This window comes from Sceloporus occidentalis, unplaced genomic scaffold (genome assembly GCF_023333645.1).
Source record: "Sceloporus occidentalis isolate IW3139 unplaced genomic scaffold, rSceOcc1.0.p SCAF_2, whole genome shotgun sequence".
Taxonomy (NCBI): Eukaryota; Metazoa; Chordata; class Lepidosauria; order Squamata; family Phrynosomatidae; genus Sceloporus; species Sceloporus occidentalis.
In genome coordinates, this window is record NW_028316982.1 from 190,815,994 (window position 1) to 190,835,126 (window position 19,133).

The window sequence follows — 19,133 nt, forward strand, 5'->3', positions numbered from 1 at the left end:
GTCACAAGCAGACTAGAGAGAGGCTGGGGAGAAAGTGGTCTATAGCTCCATGCCTAGGGCCTGATGTGATCTCAAGAAGCAGGCAGAGAAGCAACCATTCATGTGAACCAATACAAGGCTAGGAGTCTGGCTTTCAATATACTGGCTCTCAATATAAACTCAATATACTGGGTCTTTCTCAGACAAAACTCAAATTTGAAATGGGTTTTCTACTACCCAAAGTCTGTATGGTTTTCTTGCCTGAGTGGAGAATCAAACTCTGGTCTCCAGAGTTATAATCCCACACTCAAACCACTATGCCATGCTGGCTCTCATCTGTTTATCAACCTTCACATAAATTAATGAGGCATACCAAACATAAAGTAATGAAGACACTGGTCTAAGTTGGGGAAAAGATGTCAGGGGGGCAAAATCAGAGGTTTGGAAGAAAGTCACCCCCTTTGGAGGAGCTGTAGTGTTATACTTTCCTCCCCATTTTCCATCTTGTTCAAAATTATCTTTTCCCAATACTCATGTGTATAGACTAATGGAGCAAGCTGATCCATTAGTTTGTATGTGGTGTGTGTGGATATAGAAACTCCTGCCTCCTCAAAGAGAATGGTGTGTGTGTGTGTGTGTGTGTGTGTGTGTGTTAGAAAAATATTTGAGCTCTAGTATTTCCTAATGTGAGTTTACTTATTTATGACTAGTGAACTCACTAGATCAGAAAGGAAACATCTTATTGCGTAAAAAAGACTTCAACTCAACTTTTTGAAAATGAAGCAATATGTTGGAAGGTGGACTTTCTCAATATAAAGAATGCTCCTTGTTCCAAAAGAGGAAGTTATGGATGACTATGGCAGCAGAATATAAAGGAAGATGAGAATAGTGAAATTAATGCAAATGACTTGATTTTTTAAAAAAAAGTATTCATTGAAATACAGGGAAATATTTTAGAAATCTATGAACAAGCCAACAGAGAGAATTGTGGGGATGTGTGACCGTGTTTGTCTTTTGCTGCTTTCATTCCAAGTCTTAATCTATATGGTGCATTATATATATATATATACTGACTGAGAAGGTAGAGTAACAATATTCCTGAAGATATGTCTGATGTTATTTTCCCTAAGAGAACAAATTCACTGAATTGTTAGAATTTAAACAGGAACAGAAAAATTTAAAAGGGATATAAAGAAGAAAAGAAAAGAAAAATAATGTCACGTTGCACATATTCTTTGCTGGCATTTCCCCCCATATCTGGTTGGAAGCACAAGCACTGAATGAAGATGAGGAAACTAACACTATTATTGAGTAAGCGAGACAATAAGAAAGGATGTATTCAGAGATAGTACAAAGATTGCAGCTGATGCTACTGGTGCCAAGGAGTATAAACTGCAAGCCTTCAACTGAAGAAGAACACAATCCTAAAATATAGCTCAACCAATTCCAGCTCTATTTCACATTTGACTTACCTGGCCCAGAGATAAATAAGGTAGCTAAGGACACATCTAGACTGATTGAAAATTGCCAGATTTTGTTTCCCTTCTTTCCATTTTTATACTGGGTTAAAATAAACCCACCTGAAGAGCTAGAATAAAAAGTCTCTGATCATATTGGAAACTAACAGAAAATTTTCTGGAATAAACAAAATGGATCCCCAAAATAAAATAAGAAAGAATAGGAAAAAATATCTGGGACTTTCCCTTTTTTTTAATCAGCTTGGATGTGCCCTAAGATAACTAAGAAGCAATTTCCTATGTAACAAAACTTCAGTGGAGTATCCAGTTACCAAGGATCTCGGGTAGCAGTTCAGTGAAGCTTGCACCCTCAGATTCTTTAGGCAAGGCAGTAATGGAGACATTTAGGAAGGTTAGTAAAAAGAAGAAGAAGAAAAGAAAGTGTGTGTATAAATGTATTTAGTTAATCTTTAATAAGCTTAAAAAATCTAATTCAATTAGACTGCTATTATAACAAAGACTTAACTATTAGGTTTATGCTAAAACTTCAATTTCAACTTCAAAGTTTAACTCTGAATCTTGTACTGAAAGCCTTGCCAGAATAAGATGAAAAATGCCATCTATGATATTCTCTTCCCCAACTCATTCTTTACTTCAATATGATTTCAATTCAACAAAATCTAAAATTCATCTATATCTTTACTGGACCTACTCCCAAACATAAAATACAATATGCAAGCTTTTGAAGCTTTACTGGCTTCTTCACCGGGCAAAAATGTTAAAAAATCACACAGGAGAAAAATGGTGATGATGTTAGCATCACAGGCCTACATTCTGTCTGAGATGTTGTCAGTTAAGATGGTATGGAGGGATTTTAGTGCAGGCCATGTGAGGAAAAGAGAAAAAGAGCAGTAAAAAACAGGTAATAACATTCCAAATCCATTAGCAACAGAACAAAACTTCTGCTGATATCCAGATGTTCCTTTCTTAGACAGAGAACAATTGTTTCTACAACTTTTTGATCTCTTCAAGATTTAATAAATTTAAAGAAATGCCTGGTTTTAGTACTATGGATCCTGTATTATGTTTAGAAATAGGGTGAAGGTGAGAATGAGTATCAGTTACTGAGACTGTTAATTACCAAAGACCTTAATGCAGTTCATCCCATTTGAGCTGCTCTTGAATAAGCACTCTCAAAACTTATCATCTGAACATTACAATTTTTCAACCCTAAGCAAGTATCAAGAAACAAAAAACAAACAAACCCACTTCAGATATCTAACAGACCTCGTCTATGGGTAAAGGGCCAGCTGGAAAATGTAAATTTCTTTGTTTCTTTAGTGGCCTCTCATTTAATAAATAAAAAACTCAATTAATAACTTAATTATTTGAATTAAGTTAATGCTGAAATTTCAACTCAAGCCAATTATGTTAAAAATAAAGTTAAATTTGCCCCCTTTTATTAGGAAATTTCTAACTTAATCAATAGCTTAATTGAATTTAATTAGTTAGTTCTTATAACTGGTTTTACTCCATTAGTCTGGATTGGAAAACAGGCAAAGGGGAGTGGATGGGGAATGAGATGTTAGGTAGAAGCTCACCATCTATGGAAAAGTACATACCTTTGAAAAGTATTATTGCAATTTAAGAAAAGGACTATAATAATTTTAAGTATTAAGTATTTTAAGTATTATTTTATAGATTTACACTGATCGTGAAAAACTTGTTAGACTGATACTCAAACACACAACCATGTTATTCTGTATCAGTGTACAAAGAGGTCTTGTAGCACCTCTTTGTAGCATAAGCTCCCATAGAGTCAGGTCCAAAACACACTGCAGAAATAATCCAGTTTGAGACCACTTTAATAGCCCTGGCTCAATGCTATGGAATTCTGGGAAATGTAGTTTTGTGAGACATTTAGCCTTCTCTGTCAGAGAGCTCTACAATTCCCAGAATTCCCTAGCATTTAGCCAGGGCAATTAAAACAATTTCAAACTGGATTATTTTGGCAGTGTGTTTTGGACCCAATCTACTTCATTTCCATGCAACTGCAGAAGCAGACTGAGTGTAGTTTATGCTACAAAACATCTTAGCCTCATGGATGGTACAAGATCCTTTGTCTTTGGATTAAGACAAGATAAGGAACAATGACTTGTATTTCCATACATCTGGGTCAATATTATAAACCATACAGATAACCAAATTATTCTGGCATAATGCCTTACCACCACTAAGTAGTAAGGATAATTTCATAGCAAGTTTGGGTTGCTCAGTACTCAGTGTAAAGGGAAGAGTCAGGCCTCACTCATGACACCACCATAGCTTTAGCCAAATCATAAAATTTGGACAATCAGGTTGGGGGCTAATGCAACAGAGGGGTCACCTGGCTACTGAAGGTACGTGACTCCCAGTGTGCATGCACACAGCTGGGGGACAATGAGACCAGCACACAAGAAATTAGGTAAACAAGGGCCACTTTGTTGAACTATAATCTATTTAACCATATTAAATTCCTTGAAAATTCAAAAGGGAGAAGCAATGTAATGAGAGAGCAGATGAGTCAGGGGATCACCCATAGACTTCATCTTCAGCGGCCCCTGGAAAAAACACCTGAGCCCTGAGGACAACTCAATTGCTGGGTTGCACACTGGTCAGCCCACTGAAGAAAGGCAAACCTTGGCAAACCCTCCTTCAAATCCCATGATGTAAAGAGAGGACACAACTCACAGCCTAGCCCCAAGGATACTCTCCTTCCACACCACTTGGGTCCAGAGGCAGATCTGGAACTAAATGTGTGCCAAAGATGTTCACCATAGCCTTATTGTTTTACTTGTACCACAACACAAAGGCCTCTGGTCTCTTCCCAACAAATTTGGTTCCTTTCCCACAGTGCTCTATGTGGGAATGGAGCCGCATTCAGTCTGTGAGGTGAAAAATGTTCCTTACAGTTGTTTTAGACTGATGTATCCAAGTATTACAAAAAGAAATGGTCAGGTTTTACATTTTTCCTGTCTGAATTTATTTTTATGGTTAAAAAAAAAGATGGAAGTTGCAGTAGAAAACATAGACAAACAGGTTGTTTACTTGTAACTGTGGATCTCTGAGGGGTCCACAAGCACAGGATGACCCATTTGTGTAAGTTATAAAAACCGCAAAGAACTGTTACAGAGTACACCACAATCTAGATTGTCATACAGCTTTCTGAAATAAGCAGGGAAATTGGCAGAATAAGAGCCTGGTCTGAAAGTATGCAAAATATGTACATGCAATTTAAGGTGATGAAAATATCTCCTGTTCATAGTGAAGCTTAAATGTCTGCAGGAAGATGTGCATAAGATACCAAATGGTAATTGTACAGGCAATGCTTCATTTGCAGCAAACAAGTTATCCATGCTCACCTTTATTTGGAAACATGATACATTGTTCTGGAGGTCCTTGTTCTTAATTCTTGATGTTCTAACTCTTTTTAATTATACGCTGCACTGGTATCAAGACACTTTTAACTAGTCTGAATTAAATTATTTTAAATTTTATCTCAGCACTCAGACCTGACAAAAATAAAGAATGACAAAACCCTTCACTGCTTATATGTTTCTTTCCTCAGGCTTCCAAAATGAAGCAAACCTCTGTAGTGTTTTAGCCCCAGGAAAAACTGGATTATTTGTAAATTACGCAGTAGAGATAAGCTGTGATCTAGGGAGTACTTGAGAATTTCCTTTAAACTGTTTAAGATACCATAAAGACTGGAAAGGATAATTTTGAATATAAAGAAGAAATCTGATAGAACAAATAGACTTTTCTTTCTTTCTTTTTTGTAGTAAAACACACATCATACATTTATTTTCTTTTGATTTCAAGTCTTGTAGTCCACTGCAAGTGTTATAGTCCACTACTTACCAAATATGCACTGCCTGGACATAGAGTAGATTTTGTAAACATGTTTTATAACTTTTATAATGTGAAATGCACAGAAGCTTGTTATTTTAATCACTTGGAAAACAAGCAGCAGAAATCTCTACTGTTGACTTAATTTGGCTTATCAATATCAAATGCTTCACAAAAATGTGAGAGCAATCCTTGCAAAATGCAACAGCTGGTACAAGATAACATTGCAATTTTCACACAGCTAGGCTAAGATACTACAAAATAGCCAAGAGTGGGAAAAGCTATTTAACAGGTTGTACATAAATTACATATTCATATTTTTCAGGGGTCAGAAGGGGAAACTGAAATAAAATGTTGCACCATCTTTCCAAACAATAACAGTGTTTTTGTTCAGAGCTTAAGTCAGTGTGGAATATGAGTCTTATAATGCTTTTCAGTACTCTCAGGAACAGAAAGAGGAAAATTGCAACTTTTTATTTTCCACCCATTCACACCAATGCCTTCCCGGCTGAACTATATAACAAAAAAATTGGGCTAGCTATCTTCAAGAGGCTGAACATATTACTGCAAGTATATCCAGGGTGCAAATGTGGTAGCCCAGCGAAGCAGGAAAAGGGGAAAATGTCATGTTTGACAAGAATATAAGGCACAAAGACAGGATTTTTGTCATTCATATAGTTGAAAACATGACTGTGCAATATGTTGCTAGTCCTAATCTTGTAGGCCCTATCCAAAAGGAAGAAAGTGACAGAAACAAAAGGATCAGAGAATGCAAAGAGGGGACAGCACTACTGCAGAGGAATGGAGGAATGGAAGGGCCCTGCCTCCTGTTGAAGCTGGTAGCTAAAAGAAAGGATGGTTGAGGAATTTGACCTCTGTGAATTCTGGTATGAACTAACCTGACCTACAGTTTCTAGACCGATGCATACATTGAAATGGAATTATCTGCAAGCTCTTGTGCTTACTGCATGTTCTGACTCAGCCCAAATTACATTTTAAAACATGTATTTTGAAGAAAATGACTTTTGAAATGTATATTTTGCAAAAAAAAATTTTTTAAATATTTTTAAACACAATTTTAAATTTGAAAAAAATAATAATATGAAAACAGGATGGGGCTGACTTATGAGTGAGCAGACATGAAAGTAAAACAGCTGTTATCATGCAGAAATCATGTCAAGGTAACAACAACAACAACAACAACATTTTTGAGACTCATTCATGGAATAGAAGGTTTCTGAGAAGATGGTGAAATAGTTAAAGAAAAAAGGGCCAGACCTACATTCTTATTCACTTGCCTTCTTATCCTGTCTAACCTGACAGTATTCATAGCACCTCAGAGATCATGTAAACAGCCAGGAGACATGGTAATTAACCAGCTGACTATAACTATATGAAGCATTGTCTGTTTAGGATGTCAGTAAAGAAGTTCTAGCAACACTCTGTAAATACTATCCTAAAGAGAAAATGCCTCACAATGGATGCATTGTTTGTTTTAAAAAAGCATGACGTTCGTAAATTATTTACGAATGATAGCAGGGAAATTGCAAACTTTCTTTTCGAAGTCAGAGATAAGTGTTATGAAGTGAAGGATAAATCCTGTGGGAACTGATGTGAAGAAGGAATCTAGAGCTATGTGGATTTGTGAAGTTTATCGTACGGCCCCTAAAATGGGCCCAGTGCGTTCTAAATGTGAATGCACACGGGCGCGCACAGAACAGGATGGAGCCAAGAACCCCATTTTATCGCACACTGGAACACTGCATTTGCCGCCGGGCGTTCCAGTTGCATTCCCATTCTGTTCCAGAGGGCGCCATTTCTGGGGACGCTTAGAAACAGTTCCCAGAAACGGCGACCTCTGGAACGGAATGGGGATGCAACTGGAATGCCCAGCATCAAAGGTGGCATTCCAGTGTGTGATCCCGTTCTGTGCGCACCCGCGCGCATTCACGTTTAGAACGCACTGGGCCCATTTTAGGGGCCGTGCGATAAACTCCTGTGTGTTTGATGTTTTATATGTTTGTTTAGTATAGTAAATATTTGCTGTATGTATTTGTGAAATTTGAAGTCTTTAATAAAGATTTATATACTGTATATAAAAAAAGCATGGCAACCTGAAAACACTGCAAGAATAAAATTGGTTAACAGCTAACTTGTTTGTATAAAAGTATTTTGAAACAGCAAGAGTAGAAGCTCTATGGGAGGGTGTTGGGAAGGACAAAACACTTGAATTGGAGGATAGCTTGTCATTTCAAAAGCTAAGGGACCCAGCAGAAGTAATGTTAACCATGGTAGTACTGTTAATACTATACAGTTATAACACTATGATTCTGCTTTAACTGTCATGACTCTAATCCATGGAATCCTGGGACTGGCAGTTTGGGAAAGGGTATTAAGAGTTCACAGCCAGAGATCTCAATGTGTCACCAAACTACCAACCTCACAGTTTCCTAGGATCCTGATGCTCGTAGTTGTAGATTGTAAAGAAATAAGTGGTGAATTGAGCTGGACCCAATGGACTGCAGTTTTTGCCAACTTCCTCTGATGGTGCCTCAGGAATAGTTATAACCAGTTTCTTGACTGGTATTATTAGACAGGGTTTTAGGCCCTCTTCTTGATTTTGATGTACCCCTCTTTCTTTTCTTTTCCATGCAAATTGAAACTGCTTAACCATAATGCAGAAACTTTCATGGCTTGTGGTTGTTGTTACTTTATCAATTACGGTAATATGTAGTTGTAGCTGTCAAAACCAAGCAGCTTGATTTTTCCTAGCAGTGAAACACTCAAGATAGCACTGCTGAGGCTTTTGAAACAGTGATTCTCTGATTTATGAACTCATAAAGTGATCTGTCACTGGAAATGAGGAACTGATGAGTTGAAAAACAACAACTCTGAACATCAAGAAGAAATTGAGAAAAAAGCATGCAAACAATCAAATATGCAAGAAATGCATCTATCAAAGTGTGCTCCTGTGTTCAGCATAAATAATTTATATTGCTATGGCACAAGAAATCATATTCAGATTCAGAAAACAGTAACAGATTATGTCTGCTTTCTATACAGGAGTTTACAGTAACTATTTGGAGAACTTAAAAATCAACAGCAAAGGAATACTTTCTATTATAAATCCTAGAGTAGGTCTAATGCAAGGGCTTAATATAATTTTACATATTTTTCTATATTTTTGAATAATACCTAAAGGTCTTGAAATAATGATATACAAGATACAATGGCATAACTCCAATTGATAGTCTCAGAAGCTTACCGCACAGGTCCTCCTGGGTCCGTTCTGAGAATGGAATGGAAGGAGCAGGAACGAGTGGGGGACAGATTTTACCGCACACTCCAGTCCCTCATTCATTCTGCTCCCCCTCTCTTCCGTTCTTAATCCATTCCAGAGGGGGGAATTTTTGACAACTGTTCAGAACAGTTCTCAAAAAGCATTCCCTCTGGAACGGAATGGGAACAGAAGAGAGGGGGAACGGAACGAGTGAGGGACTGGAGTGTGCAGTAAAATCCGCCCCCCACTTGTTCCGTTTCTTGCTGGGCCGTTCTGAGAACAGCCCTGAAGACCTGTGCGGTAAGCTTCTCAGAGTTGACTCAATGGATTTAGGTCAATAGAAGACAAATATAAAAATAAAACCAAAGCAATTGAAGCATTTGGCAATAATGCTTTTTTCCTTAAAAAATGCAAACAAAATTATACTTACTGATTCATTTAACATGATAATATATTGTATTTCACTATGAGAGAAAGTCTTCACAAACCATGGGATGACTAGGATTACAAAGCCTTTTCAATCCATATTAGAGATAGGTTGTAAACCAATAGGAAAGATATGTTTTTATGGAAAGTGCAATAAAATAGATAAATAAAAAGAAAATACCCTGCTTCCTTCCCAATCCCCAGAAAGAAAAATCTCATGTAAAAGTCATAGCTTAGTGTACAATGATTGTTAAATGCGTGTTACTGCAAATTCTCCATTTGTTCTGAGCAAAGATAAGTTGTCTTTGGCTGCACTTTTCATGCATGAGTAGGCTGTTCAACCAGTAGCCCTACATAATGTATGTCTCACTTAAGCCAGCACTCTTATGAGTCTATTTAACTATCACTTTTGCATGAGCTTTTTAATTTTGATGAGAGAAAATGGACTCTACATGCCCTGGTCACAGCTATCAAGCAGTGAAAGCACTGCCAACTAGCCTGCTAATGTCTCTAATATTTTTGGAAGGGTCTGAAATCAGTCTCTTGCAGGGGAGGATCTAGGTTTCACTCCAAAAATGTTTTTCCAGCCTACCAGGTCTTGGCTGGGATGAATTTTAAGAGCAATTTATTTCAATTACAGTTTTCTTCTTACTATCCAGAAGCAAAATTACTTGCCATATATTACAAGCAACAGTAGCTGAACGGATCTGTGAAGTCAAACCCGTATTCTAATGGTATAATGATGACTAGGCTGTCTTTTAGCACCATCGAATCCTCACATGTCTTGTTGTTATATGTAATATCTTTCTCTGATAGAAATGGAATGAAGACTTGAAATATTTAGTATGAATCAAAATAATGGAATCATCATAGTTGTTTCAAGGCAAGCTGAGGCAATTAGTAGACAGACCCAAGTAGTTAATCATAATGTTTTAATACTTACTTGATGTAGTAGGGCACTTTGTTTGGCGATATTGCCCTCTCCCAGGGGACCTGGACAGAAGCTGTTAACAAAAAACAAAACAAAAACGAAACATAAAATCAAATAAAAGAGACATGGAGGTCAAGTTCAAAGCAAACAGGAAAGACAACATTAATCTCTGGAATTACAATTTTATACTTGGCCACACTGATATGGCTCTGTTTGCTCAGTTGCCCATGAAGGCAGGGAGGATTAACCTGCTGTTCGGAAATTTCTGCTGTAATCTGAGTGAAATTGAACTCATTCGGCTGCAAAGATAAATGCAAAAACTCTTCAGCTAAACCTAAAGAAAAGATAAGAAAGTGAAGAAGCATACTACCTGTCTTGTGGTGCACACTTTTAAGGGTTCTGTGACTACCACTTTCTGCTGTCTTGTCTTTTATATTTTCCACTTAGTTGATTGACTGTTGTTGAATAGAATTACACCTTGCTTTCCCTCCAACTATGGAAAGATTTATCGTGCCTTACAGAAGTATAATAATTGTTTTTAACTTATACACATTTTGCAGTGTTACAATATGTCAATGAAATATATTTAATTGGCATTGTTATCACTTGATGTAAACACTCAACACTGTGAAACTGCAGATAGTTTCACTGTGGCATAAAAGTAAACAAAATAAATTGTTAGTTGTCCAAGTAATCACCCTCTCTGTTGTAACAAAGCCTCCAGTTGTTGATTGGAGTCCAAATGTGTGAAATTCCACTACCACATGATATTGATTGAATAACCTGTTTCTGGAAGACCCCAGAGTTTGTTGGCAAGTATACAAGCCATTGTATTCCCTATGACTATGTATGGATGTCAGAGCTGGACAGTTAAGAAAGAAGATAGGAAGAACATCAATTCATTCAAGTTGTGGTGCTGGAGAACAGTGCTGAGGATTTCATGGGCAGTCAAAAACACAAACAGATAGGTCCTAGAGCAGATCAAGCCAGAAATCTCCATGGAAGCCAAGATGACAAAATTGAGGCTGTTGTACTTTGGACACATCATGAGAAGGGAGAACTCATTGAAAAAACAAACAAACACAACAATGCCAGGAAAGGTGGAGGGAGGTAGAAAGAGAGGAAGGCTGCATGCTAGATGAATGGACTCTATTAAGGAGGTGACAGGTATGAGTTTACAGGAACTAAGCAGAACAGTGCAGGACAGGGAGAGGACAGGGAGTCTTGGAGATGTCTCATCCAGAGGGTTGCCATAGGTTGACTCTTGTGTGGTTAACAACAGCAAATATTAAAACAAACATCATCACAAAGATAAAGGAGCAATTCCAACAAATCTGGGATAAAGTTTTGTGGAAGTATCAATCAAGAATACTTTGTTAAAAAGAGAGAGAGAGAGAGAGAAATTCCCAAGCTATGACCATCACTGGAGCCTTGTGATTGCTCAGCTGTGGCTGCATCTAGGGAAGGTTGTACACCCAAACAGTGAATGGGTAAAAACAGCATTAGTCACAGAAGCAACCAAGAGACCTACAGCAACTGTGAAGAAAATGGAGAGATCCACAGCTCAGATGAAAGAAACTGTCCAAGGATAACGATCACCTACACACTCCACAAAGTAGCTTTATGGAAGATTGGCAAGAAGAAGCTACTGCTGAAACAAAGGCCTGTTACAGACTGCCAAAATAAAGCTGCTTCGGGTCTCTTTGGAGGTATGCTATTTAAATGATGCATGGGTCCTAAGAGTCTGGAGGTCGCGCCAAAGCCACACTCCATTCCTAAGCACTGGAGTGCAGCTTTGGTGCAGCTTTCGGATTCTTAGGATGCATGCATCATTTAAACAGCATACCTCCAAAGAGACCCGAAGCAGCTTTATTTTGGCAGTCTGTAACGGACCAAACCCATATCAAAGCCGAAAGGCACACTGCAGATAACAAAACATGGTAAAAGTTTCTCTGAACATTTTGGCATTGCCACAAAATACTATATGTGCCACCAAGCCATCAGTGCTCATTTTCCTGAAAATATGACCTCCACAGTGAAGTACATTTGATACAGGACCATGTTTTGGGGTTGTTTTTCCTTGGCAGGGGCTGGAAACTGATCAGGATTGTGTATTCCTGCATGGCGAGGGGTTGGACTTGATGGCCCTTGAGGTTTTTTCCAACTCAAGGATTCTAGGATTCCAGGATTGAGAACAAGATGGAAGGAAAATACAGGGCAATTCTAAAAGAAAACCTGTTTCAGTCTGAAACTGACCTGGGACTGGGGCTGAGGCAGAGGTTTACCTTCAAGAGGAACAATGCCCCTAAAAACACAGTCAATGTAACTCTTGAGTGGTTTAAAACAAGATCTTGAATGTCTTTAAATAGCCCAGTCAAGGCCCAGATTTGAATCTGATGAGAAATCTGTGGCAAGACTTGACAGGTGCATGCACACATGCACTGTTTACCATGGATGCTTACCATCCAGCCTAGCAGAGCTGGAGCAAATTTGACAAAAAGCATGGGCAAAAATCTTTGTATCCAGATATGCAAAGCTGATAAAGATTTACCCCAGAAGGCCTGTAATTTTAATTGCTTCCAAAAGTGTTTGCTGACCAACTCATTGAATAACAAGATCAGACAGAGAGAACTGGCTCGTGGGAGTTGCCTCCCGACAACATTTGAAAGGTGGCATGAGTCCACTTGAACTACACAGTAATTGCTGACCAACTCATTGAATAATGAAACCAGACACAGAGAACTGGGTTATAACATGGGCAACTTTATTTAACTCAACTTATTTAAACATTTATTTGAGAACTGCAAACCAGGGGGGAGAACTTCATGTGGGAACAGCTGGCAGATGGTCAGATCCTTGACCAATTCCCCAGGTTCCCCTGGGCAAAAACACTTGAGTCCCAATGGAAATCCATAACTGGGTTGCTTCCCAGCCAGCTGGCATCTGGAAGGCCAACCCAAGACTCCCCCATTTAACTCGTAAAGACTTAAGTGAGGTTTTAAATCTCAAGCCAGCCCCAAGGGAAGTCTGTTTCCCTTTGTGTTTAGTCGTCAGATGTAAATCTCAGTTCCAGAGACCTACCTTCACCCTTTACGTGGGTGCCAAGGTGTTCACCTGAACCTTATCTCCCACTGCCTATGCGTGGAACCTATTTATGACCAAACCCATGGCAATTGTCAAAGTACTCAACCAACAGTGTGGGGTAGATAAAAAAAAAACCCTTGGAAAGGGAAGAAAATTCCTACATGGTCCCAAGGCGACAAAAATTAATTCCCACATTGATGTTGAGGTGGGAGAGTGGACCAGCATTTGAAGCCAAGTGAGAGGGGGTTGGGAGGACGAGCCTCAAGCAGGCTAAGCCCTGCCCCTCCTCTCCCAATGGCCAGCAGAGCACACCATTTTCATTTTAAATGCTGGTCTCTCCAATGAAAAGCCAGCAAAAACTCCTCCCCAGACCACAAGGTCGGGGAGAAGCATTATAGTAAATAATGATATGAGTGGCGATGATGAATATTTATTCAACTATCAAGTATCCATTTGATTTTGTTTACTTTTGTGCCACAATAAAAATATTTCGCATATTCACAGTGCTAAGCACTATACTTACATCAAGTAATAACAATGCCAATTAAATTTATTTTAATTACAGGTTGGAATGCAACAAAAATGTAAAAAGTCAAAGAAAGGTGAATAACTCTATAAGGCACTGTGCCAATTCATCATTTTATCAACGTCTTACTTAACAACTCAGCTTTTGCTTCCATTGTCAAATGCATGTATAGGAACATAGTGGTATGAGCATATTTTAAAAATCCTAGGCATGTGCAGGGATGTTGCAGGACGTCTACCCACGGAGTGCCACTTTAAACACTGGATTGTATATTAAGTCTAATTAAATTGTTTTAATTGTTTTGATGCCCAAGCACTATAGGGTAAATGTAATAAAAAATACATGGTACTATAGGTATAAATAAAATAAACCCTTTATTCATTTAGAATATGGCATTTCAGATTATTACAAATATTAATATTAATACAAATATACTCTATTATTATTATTATTATTATTATTATTATTAAAACAACTAAACATTCTACTATATTTTCATATTGTAGAGAAAAATAATGATCTATCTAAAACCTAATTTAAGCTTTCCTGGGCCACATTCCCACTACAAAATAAATAATTTTTTGAGTCAAATCATGAAGTGATTTAGCACCAAATAGATGTTCATACTATTCGAGCCATGATCAAACCTACCCATTTAAATTTAATCCACTTCGCATTCACATTCAGCAATGGATCAATTCATCATGGAGTCACCTCACAAGGATGACTGCACCACAGGAACCTAATCAAATAGACAGAGCATTCACACTTGCGCTGAATCAATTCATTTCATAAGAACTGGATCCAGAAGAATTAGTTTAAATGGGTTTAGTGCTGCACCCCTCTTGGCAAACCACACCAGAAATTTGGCATAAGTGCATGGCAGGGGGTTGGACTGGATGGCCTGTGCGGTCTCTTCCAACTCTATGATTCTATGATTCTATGAAGGGCTATTTAAACCAGTTCAGATCGGTTTGAAAACCGGTTTATTATGTAGTGGGAATGAGGTCCTGGAGAGTCTCTTACCCTGAATATGATACTTTTAAATGATTATTAATTTGAGTAATAAAACAAGAAAAAATGATCATTTCATGTTTTATTTTGTTTTTCATGCTAATGATTTATGGAGCAGTCTTTATTAACCATTGTTCCAGGAAACAAATATTTAGGATAAGGCATGACCTATGGCATTGTTCTGTTATATCAAAGCTGAGCACTTCACACTATAGTCACTATGGTCTGTTACAGACAGCCAAAATAAAGCTGCTTCGAGTCACAGTGGAGGAATGGTGTTTCAATGATGCATGCATCCTAAGAGTCCAGAAGTCGCACCAAAGCCACGCTCCAGCCCTAAGGACTGGATCATGGCTTTGGTGTGGCTTCTGGACTCTTAGGACGCATGCATCATTGAAACACCATACTTCCACTGTGACTCGAAGCAGCTTTATTTTGGCTGTCTGTAACAGGCCATTGAATGATTTTGTTTAATGAATGCAAGTAGTATGAATGTGACTATAGTATGAATGTGACTATAACTTTTAAAAAGATACCTACAAACAAGAAATACATTTCCTACATTCACAATGTATTTCATCCATAGTTATGCTACAGTTGTCTGCAATAGTATCTTGAAATCTCTGTATTTTTATAAGATGAACAACCCATTTTGGTGCAATGTTTTTATGTTCTCCAATATTTAAAAAGCATCCTGGGTTGGATTCAGATATACTCATACCTACAATATGCCCACTGAAATCAATGGGACAAATTAGTCACAACTAACTTAAGTCCTGTTGATTTCAATAGTTCTATAAGTGTGACAAATGAGGATTCACACTACTTTTTCTATCCATCCTGTTACCATGAATCTAATACATAAAAAAGGCTGTTACTGCATTTCATGAAGTTGCATTTTGTTTCCTATTTTGCAAATTATTCTGGGCAACAACCTTTCAAGTTGAAATTCATTATCTCACAGTCGTACATACCAAATTATGCTTGATTTTGTTTAATGAATGCAAGAGGTCATATTCACTGGAACTACAGACTTTGGAAATAACAAACAATACTCTGATATTCTGCATAATAGGATTTTGTGTTCTTTCCATAGATTGTGCTGAGGCTGCCTGCCGTTTTTGCTTTGCTGGATGATGCCAGTCTTGCATACATTTGAGTTGACAAAGTATGTGGTGCCTATTACAGCTCTGCTCTAAGAACCATCATCTCATTTCTGGCAAAAGCCCAAATGCTGAAAACAGCTGTTTCTTATCTCTGGATACCAGTACAGGTTTACCATCCATTACAAAACCAGACCAGGTAATAGACATGTATCTTTAATTCCTAGCAAAACCCATTTTTAGTAGTCAATCAAAGCAGGCTGTCTGGAAAATGTTTCTTAATATGACCAAAGAGCTCCCCCCTGTGTATTACTTATGCTGAAGATAGATATATTTCCTTATTTGCAGAAGATTCAAAAGAGCTTATCTGTTGTATTTCTGAGCAAGGAATGAATATGCCATCAAGGAAAGCAGAAATTGCCCAAGGTACTGATAATAATAAAGGAATTTTCTTGAAACAACTTGTGGGTTCCTTAAAATAGCAGCACATTACTCTTTTTTTTTTTTAAATTGAACACCACAGTTGTAAATGCTCCATAAATATTAACACATGCACATATTTAAATCTGCTTTTTAAAGGCATAACACATTTTGGCTGCCCAATGTTCAGCAAGAAACTAATCCACCCATATTAGCAAAACTATTTAAACAATTTACTAATATTAATGTATTTTCTTCAAATGTTTTAACTGGCTAGGTCCAATGTCCTACTGGCAGCAGCAGCAGAATTTCCTTCTCTGCCTGTATTTATCTACTTTCACTGCCCAACCTCTGCCTCCAGGTGGCTTCTCAGCCCCTCAGAGCTAATTTTGGAGAATCATGGATGGCTTCCTTGATGAAGTCAATCCACCTGTAATGTGGTCTGCTTTTCCTACTGCCTTTTACTTGCCAAGCATTATTATGTTTTCTAGTGAGGCATGACTTCTCATGATATGTCCAAAGTACAGCAATCTCAGTTTAGTCATCTTGTCTACTAGGGAGAGTTCAGCTTGATTTGCTGTAGGGCCCATTTATTGGTCTTTTTTGGAAGATTAGGGTATCTGAAGAATTCTCCTCCAGTATCTCATTTCTAATAAGTTGATTCTTTTCCTACAAGGTTTCTTCACTGTCCAGCTTTTGCCACCATACATAGAAATTAGAAATACTATGGCATGGACCAGGGACATAGCCAATTGGGGGGGGGGGTGTCTGTGGGGTCTGGTCCCCCCTTCAGTTAGATACAATGAATGGTGCATGCTGCTGTGCAGCCATGCCTAAGCCCTATTATAATGGTGGCACTTAGTCTGGACCGCCCCCCCCCCCCTTCCTAAAGTCCTGGCTATGTCCCTGCATGGACAATCCTGAATTTAGCCTATCCTGAAGTAGGCTGGTGCATTACATTTCATATTGCAATGAATGCTGCATTCTAGTATGCTGTCATGTGGTTATTATAATGTAAGCTGCATTCCTCAAACCACCAAGTCTGAAGTACACATTGCCTCTCACACACAGCTTTATCTTATCAAAAACAATAAAACTATATGCATTTTAATACAGATTTTTCATATTAAAAGATTTCTGGATTGCAAAACTGCCTTACAATTTTGCATATTGGAGATAATGATTTTTCCATTTTAAATATCTAACTGTGGAAAACTTTTGTAGAACATCTATACACAAACAATCTATTTAAGATTTCAAGATTTTATAACCACAGTAATACTTGCTTTAGAAATACTCTATTGATATTATGGCTGTTACTATTATTAGTTTTATTGTAATGCTTACCATGAAAATACGATCCCTTTCACATAAACTCACACAAGAAACTTTTATGTTTACTTCCTATACTCCAGAGAATGGCAGATCTTCTGTAAAGATTTCAAACTCTGAGCCTGTTGTTGTTATTTCATGTCACCACAAAGGGATGGAAATATCTAGAACAGAGTTTGAAATCTGCATGGCTGACTAGACTGTTTCTCACCAGAAACAATAGACACCTCTATGAGAGAACATTCATTTTGATATAACTACAGTTAACTATCTGCAAAATTATTCACAAAGCTGGAAATCAATCTGGGTTTCCACTTCTTGAATGTCAGAATTCTGCAGAGCAGCCATGCCACATACTGTTTTATATCTCTTGAAGATTTTAGTGCATCAGAATAATAATGCACAAGGTATGTTTAAAATTTATTTAGTCTTACTTTGTACATTTTAAATACTAGCAATCATTTTTGTCAGACACTTCTCCAAATGAATGTAAAAGATCAGTTCTGTTCCTCCCTATCCTACACCTTGGCTGACTTTCTTCTTGAAATTTCTTATTGGCCTTTCTTACTGATCCGAAATTATGCTCCTAATCACTTCCAAAGTCTACAGAATTTGAAAGACTAACTCTTATTCTTTTGCTTTAGAATAAAAACCCTCTGCCTTTTTTGAGGTGGGGGGAGACACTTGCTACATGATTTATCCTTTTAAGGAAGAAGAAGACAGCAAACAGAAATCTTGTCACAATCCAATTAATAAATTTTTTATACTCTAGATGGCTATAGCATCACCTGTCTCAGGCACAGGCACAAAAACAGGCTTCTGGTGAAAAATACAGATTATTTTTACATTCAAACAGGTGGAACAAAAATATCATAAGGAATCTGTTACTTTTTGCTATTTAGGTAATTTTACCTCCAATTATTATAACATATTGAGATTAAAAATGTCTTATACTATTTTTGGTGAACTATGATACAGTAAAGAAGAAATCACATGCTCTGGTGGTCATTCAGGGGTAATAAAATTTCTTCCACTGGGGGCCATGAATATTTTCATTTGAGTTGGAAATGCAAGACATTTACATTATACTTTAAATCTAGCCACATTTCCAATCCTGATCCTCACCCTCAATGCAATGGAATTCTTACTGTGGCCAGAAAATATCCCACAGCTCACACAGTGTAGATTTTATTTTAATCTTAGCACATGGAGCTTAATTCTAAATCTTTATGCTTCACCAAAACACTGTAAGACATGGATATATGCACATTACCAGGTTGCTTATTCTTCTGTAAATATCAAAACTGGTTCTTCTGTGTAAAATCTGTGATCATATCTTCTAAAGTTGTCTGCAGAATCTTGAAGCAATTGCGTAGCCAGTGAAATGGATTTGGACACAGCACTAGGTGAAGGGATTTAATCTCCCAATGTCATTTCTTCAGTTGTAATTGTGAACAACCTGAAGCTGTCAATAATTTTGCTTTCTTTTCACAAGACTGGCCAGTTTTTGGAACTGTAATTGCCAGGAATAAAGGTTAGGTCCTTTCCACTTTGAATAAGGTAGGATTTTCAAATATCTTTTAGGAGGGGCCAAAGGGAAAATTCCTGCTAGTGCAATTCTGTTATGCATTTGCTTTATTTAGAGCCTTAAAATTTGCATCCAAGTTTGCTGTACTGCTAAGCAGCATATGTA

The 19,133-nt window shown here is 37.6% G+C and overlaps 1 protein-coding gene across 9 annotated transcripts in view; it reads right to left on the minus strand.

Moving 5' to 3' along the window:
• Nucleotides 1-19,133, minus strand: part of LOC149319486 (dystrophin-like) — a 1,434,671-nt gene that overhangs the window by 141,170 nt on the left and 1,274,368 nt on the right. For all 9 annotated transcript variants that reach the window (XM_089511816.1, XM_089511819.1, XM_089511811.1 and 6 more), the window contains one exon: nucleotides 9,974-10,034. In XM_089511816.1, the coding sequence (XP_089367942.1) occupies nucleotides 9,974-10,034 (61 nt within the window). The remainder of the gene's footprint in view (nucleotides 1-9,973; nucleotides 10,035-19,133) is intronic.